Source organism: Microplitis mediator, chromosome 10 (genome assembly GCF_029852145.1).
Source record: "Microplitis mediator isolate UGA2020A chromosome 10, iyMicMedi2.1, whole genome shotgun sequence".
Taxonomy (NCBI): domain Eukaryota; kingdom Metazoa; phylum Arthropoda; class Insecta; order Hymenoptera; family Braconidae; genus Microplitis; species Microplitis mediator.
The window spans coordinates 10,511,373-10,517,826 of NC_079978.1; the positions used below are offsets into that span (position 1 = coordinate 10,511,373).

The 6,454-nt window shown below is 40.0% G+C and overlaps 1 protein-coding gene across 1 annotated transcript; it reads left to right on the top strand.

Moving 5' to 3' along the window:
• The first annotated feature begins 699 nt into the window (after positions 1-699).
• LOC130675843 (uncharacterized) lies at positions 700-4,473 on the top strand. The gene has a single exon (XM_057481728.1). It carries the CDS (start codon positions 700-702, stop codon positions 4,471-4,473), a length of 3,774 nt encoding a protein of 1,257 aa, XP_057337711.1.
• The last annotated feature ends 1,981 nt before the right edge of the window (positions 4,474-6,454 follow it).

Below are 6,454 nucleotides of genomic sequence, written 5' to 3' on the forward strand. Positions count from 1 at the left end.
GCCCGCCAACACTTAAATGATTTAGAGTCATTAAACGCAAAACCGACTGATGCATTTGTAGTGCGAATACTAGAACTGAAACTCCCAATGGAAATTCGAGACAAATGGGAAGAAACATTTACTGACGATAACACTTTTCCAACGTTTGAGTCTTTTAGCAAATTTATAATAAAAACAGCCTTCCGGCTTAGCACACGTAAACCCTATCAACTGCACAATACTAACAACTCTTTCAAACGACGACGTACAGATTCTGCAGGAAACGTTCATAAGGTACACAAAGGTGAACCTACTGCCCGAGCCCTCCTCACTTCAACACCTATCATTTGTCCTCAGTGCAAGGACTCGCACCCTCTTTATAAATGTCAAACCTTTAATTTACTACCAGTTGAACAGCGCATAAAATTCGTCAAATCAGCCCGACTTTGCCAAAATTGTCTCCGTGGACATAAGGGGGCCTGTAATTCTATCAAATGTAGAATATGCCAGAAGTTTCATCACACTATGCTTCATCTCAAACAAACCTCAACTCATCAGCCAACTAATCCAAACACGGCAAAAACTAACACTTCCAATTCTGATACTGTCAACCCCCTGCCACTGACAGACAAGGGAGGAACAGCATGACTATCCGTACACACTCTTGCAACCATCTTAAGAACACCACGATTTCAATTGATGATGAGTGCTATCATACAAATGCGTGATTCAGCTGGTAATTATATACGAGCTCGCGCTTTGCTCGACACCTGTGCAACAGCCAATTTTATTACCGAAAATTTAACGCACAAATTAAAACTTCCAACGCAAATTTGTTCTCTTCCCATCGGGGCAGTTAATGGAATGCAAACTTTCTCCAAGCACATTGTGCAAGTAGCTTGCAAGTCTCTGAATAATAAGTTTCAAAAATTATTATCATTTTTAACAGTCGATCGGATTGCGGACTTAAGTCCAAGTGAAACCTTTCCACGTGACATGATTCACATTCCCAAAAATGTAAAGTTGGCTGATCCTCAATTTCATATACCACGAACAGTTGATGTACTCATTGGTTCAGGAACCACCTTATCTCTCTTATCCATCGGGCAAATTAACCTTTCACACAATGACTGCGACTTAATTCTGCAAAAAACACAACTTGGCTGGGTCGTAGCGGGGGGAGTCAATAATGAAAATGACGTGCAACCTGTATCCTGTCAATTAACAGATTTATCAAGTCAATTAACTAGATTTTGGATAATTGAGGATGCGGGCCCAAAGGGCTCCCGATCTGTGGATGACTCTCTATGTGAAACTCATTATCAACGTCACACCACCCGTAATGCCGACGGACGCTACGTTGTTCAACTACCATTCCGTGTTGAAAATGTTGAATTCGGAGATTCAAAAAACCAAGCTTATAGACGATTTTTATCTTTACAGAGGAGATTAAATGCTGACCCGCAGCTTAAGGCAGAATATTGCAAGGTTATGCAAGAATACATCGATCTTGGTCACATGATACATGTCCCAGACGATCATGAACCAGGATATTACATGCCTCACCACCCGGTGATTAAAGCTTCCAGCACCACCACCAAGGTACGCGTCGTATTTGACGCTTCTGCCAAATCTGATAAAGGTATTTCTCTAAATGAAGTCTTGTTGACCGGACCTACTATCCAAGACAATCTGTTTACTATCCTCTTACGTTTCCGAACGCATGTCTATGCTATGACCTCAGATATTGCACAAATGTATCGACAAATTTGTGTCCATCCTAATCATCACAAATTCCAGCGAATACTTTACTATCAGAATAACATTATAAGTACCTTTGAACTTCAACGAGTTACATTTGGAGTATCTGCTGCACCGTTCTTGGCAACGCGTACAGTAAATCAACTTGCTGATGACGAAGTCCATAATTTTCCAACAGCTTCTAAGATTTTGAAACGAGATCTTTATGTTGATAATCTTTTGACTGGAACCAATTCTCTGGCTGAAATTTTACAATTACGTGATGAAATCATTCAACTTGTAAGAAAGGGAGGTTTTGAACTCAGACAATGGGCATCCAATCATCAACATGCTCTCGATAATTTTGATGAAAGAACTCTCGACCTGGACTGTGCAGTCAATGATGATCCAATCTCAAAAACTCTGGGTGTTGTCTGGAATTCACGTACTGACAGTTTTATTTATACGGTCAATCCGATTGATCCGTCTCGAAAGATAACCAAGCGTACAATTCTATCAGACATTGCAAAAATTTTTGACCCCATCGGCCTTCTGGGTCCTGTGGTCTTAGCCGCAAAAACCATTATCCAAGAATGTTGGAAAATTAAGATTCATTGGGACGAAGCTGTTCCGCAAGAATTATATTCCCGCTGGCTTAAATTTTCCGAGAAACTACCTCGTATCAAGGACTTTTCTATTGAGCGTAATCTTATTATTCCCAATGCAATCGACATACAATTGCACGGATTCTGTGATGCAAGTAAGGTCGGTTATGGTGCTTGTTTGTATGTGCGTTCAACAGATCAACATGGACAAAGAATTGTCCGATTAGCTTGCTCAAAATCGAGGGTTGCCCCTCTCAAGGACATGACAATACCAAAATTGGAATTGTGCAGCGCACAATTGCTCTCACGACTATATCGAGACACATTACCAGTCTTCAACATCTCTATATCTCAAATTGTATTTTGGTCAGACTCTACTATTGTTCTCCAATGGTTGAAACGATCACCTAACTCCCTCAAGGTTTTTGAAGCCAATCGTGTCGCAGAAATTCAATCTCTCGGAAATGAAGTCGAGTGGCGACATGTCCGAACCCAAGACAATCCAGCTGATTGCTTATCCAGGGGTCAACTCCCCTCTGAATTCTTAACCAACCACAAGTGGTTTGAAGGCCCATCTTGGCTCACACAAGATCAAGGGGAATGGCCTGTTCTTATCCAACCTACTCACTCAGAACTTCCTGGGTTAAGAAAAAACACCTGCTTGATTACTACCACTGCGGATCTATTCCAACGATTCTCATCTTACTCTACACTCATAAATTCTCTCGCATATTGTTGGCGTATGCTTAAATCCAGCTCTTTCAAACATAAACCGATGAGTGTAGAAGAGAGAACCTTGACTGAAATAAAAATTTTGTCTATAATTCAAAATGAACAGTTTCATTACGAGATTGAACAAATTAAGGAGACCGGCGAGACAAAAAATCTACGATTGCGATGTCTGAGTCCATTCATCGACCAGCACGGACTACTGCGAGTCGCCGGGCGTTTGAAACACGCACCCATCTCCTTCACTGAAAAACATCCAATTTTATTACCTTCCAATCATCAAGTTACGGACCTGATTATTCGTGACATACATAAAAATTCACACCATTCAGGCATCCAAAGTACTCTCTCAAATCTCCGACACCGATTCTGGATATTGGATGGAAAAAATCAAGTACGGCGTATTGTTCGGCGATGTGTCGAATGCATTCGACATCGTCCCACACTATTACATGGGAAAATGGCAGATTTACCAAGTGCTCGAGTTACTGAATCAGCCGCTTTCTCTCACGTGGGTGTGGACTACTTTGGACCATTGTTTATCAAGGAACGAAAATTCAGAAATCGGACTAAGATCAAGGTTTACGGATGTGTTTTTATTTGTATGGCCACGAAAGCCGTACACCTAGAGATCGCAAGTGACTTAACCACTGATGGTTTTTTGGGGGCCTTTGGGCGATTTGTTGGTCGCCGAGGTATTCCCTCTCATGTATATTCTGACAATGGCACTAATTTTGTAGGTGCAAATAATCAGCTACGAGATCTCTATCTCTTATTTAACTCAAAATCGCACCATGACCAGGTAAATGATTATGCCGTCCGGAAAAATATTAACTGGCACTTCAATCCTCCCTTATCTCCTCACTTTGGGGGTATTTGGGAGGCTGCGGTAAAATCATTCAAACACCACTTCAAACGAGTGGTAAAGGACCAACTCCTTACCTTTGAGGAGTTGAATTCCTTGACTATACAAATTGAAGCTATACTCAATTCTCGCCCTCTATGTTCTTTATCAAGTGATCCTAACGATCCAATTGCCCTGACTCCTGCCCACATTTTGATAGGACGTCCTCTTACTATACTACCTGAAAATGATTTTTCTGATGTTCCAGATAATCGGCTTAGTGTCTGGCAATTTATTACCAAGGCCAGACAAGATTTTTGGAGACGCTGGTACTTGGAGTACCTCCACGAGCTCCAAGTGCGTCAAAAATGGGAATCATCTCAGGGTGAGATTAAAACCAACCAGGTTGTGCTTCTCATGGATAAGAATCAACCATGCATGCGGTGGCAGCTAGGGGTGGTTGTCGAAACTTATCCAGGCGATGACGGAATCACACGAGTCGCATCAGTCAGAACTGCACAAGGGCTGTTCAAACGAAACGTCACTCTACTATGTCCTCTACCAATCAATTGTTGAACTCTTGAAAATTTAATTTATTTGTATTTGTAAAATTGTATTATGTATTATACTGTATGACATCACATTTACACAGTACATTGCTCACTTGTTCGCAACGGGGGGAGTGTGTTAAGTTGCCATCATAATGCAGAATCGTTTTCTGTAAAATTTATCATCTGCTTACACGTATATTTTGAATTGTCACGGGCGTTTCGCGCTCAAGCGCATACATATCTATAGCACTCACCAAGATGCTAAACCAACGCTCTCGTACTCGGTCCCCGGACTCCGTGACGCGAAATACGATAATGATGGCCGCAGCGCATGCGCACAACGTCACGCGGGAGAGACGCGGAGTTAACACAGGCCGGCCGGCACAGCCAGTAGCTCTGGGTCTTGCATACAAGTCAGTTGCCAATTTTCGATACATTAAAATTTGCGCCTTTCGGCCATTTTGCTTATATCAATCAGTATAAATTACAATTAATTATCATTACGATAATTACATAATAACAACTGGTTCCTACACCAGCAAACATCCAAATTAAATTAGTTAGTTCTTACGCTAACATTCATAAGGCGGTTGAGCTCACCCCTATTGCGTCATTATTTAAGTCGCAATTTTCTTACATACACACACACACATCATACACTCACACGATCATGTAAATAACACGGAGGTTTTATCTCAGTCAATCTGAGTTTTCCTCCTCTGGGGAAATAAACTATATCACATAATCCCCAAAAAATTGTGAAATTATTTAATCATCGAACCTCACCCAATTTATATAATAATAAAAATTAAGAAGGACGCAAAATATTCAAAGTGGATATTTTACGACAAAACAAGTGTTTTCAAGATTTTCTGGTACAATTGTAAGACCGTTTTCTACGTCTTGTAAGAACGCTTGTAAAGGCATGTTTTTACCGTCAAAACTCGGGACTTGCATTAATGCTTGATGCAATGTCATACTTTCCCCGAGGGACGTGATCATTTGATCCGTAATATTCGCATGTCGGGTTATGTTCTGGACTTGTGCGTCTAAAGCGTCTTCGCCATGTTCCGACATTTTGATTATTTATGTTGGAAAAGGTTATAGGGGTAATATGGAGATAATAAGAATGAGAATCCTAGTAAGTAGTAAGAGATTGACAAGGAAACTAGATAGTAGATAGTCAGACGCTAGTGAAAGGTCGCGCTGACAGAAAAATATATACTAATTAGTTGTTACCAAATTTTGAATAGCCTTGTATTAAATTTATAATGTGTTTATTGTAAAGTAATTAGTGTTGGAAATATATTAATCATTCAAATGTAAGTGTTGTGTCTGTTTGTGTTTGTTTATCCTTAGTTTCAGGATTTTTATTGATACTACTGTCAGGTGAATCATCTACTTTCTGAAGTTGTACTGTATTATTTAATTTTTCTCTTTTTACAGGATGTGGATTCACTATCCCTTTTTCTAATCTCACTGTTAATTTCCGTAACTGATATTTTTGTGCGGCGCGTTTTCTGGTTTTCATTTGATAATGTTTAGATTATGTGTAAAAATAAAAATGAGATAAGTTTATTTTGTGAAACTACAAATATTTTTCTCCTTCGAGTGTGAGTAATTTATTTCCTGTTTTCGTAAAATATTTGCTGGATTTTGTAAAGATAATGGTATTGTTACGGGAGTGTATGGTAACTCTCCCCTATGGTATATTGCAATTAACTTTCGCAACTGGTACTTTCTACCAGCGCGTTTACCCCGTTTCATTCGGTAGTTCTAAGTTGTGCGCACAGGGCACTTTTCACAATTGCTCCACTGATCAGTTAAAAGTAAGAATACTAGAATAACTGATCTGACGAAATATTACAAATTTTATGTCACCTTGAGAATGAGTGAGTTAGTGAATAATGAATGAACCGCCTGGAGTGCGACAAGAAGTCTGCGCAATCCCAATTGATTCGATGATAGATTGAATAGAATGCGACAAGAAGTCTGCGCAAATCTAG

What these genes read in the sequence shown, in the direction of transcription:
- LOC130675843 (XM_057481728.1), top strand. Translation starts at nt 700, where the DNA reads ATGCGTGATTCAGCTGGTAATTATATACGAGCTCGCGCTTTGCTCGAC.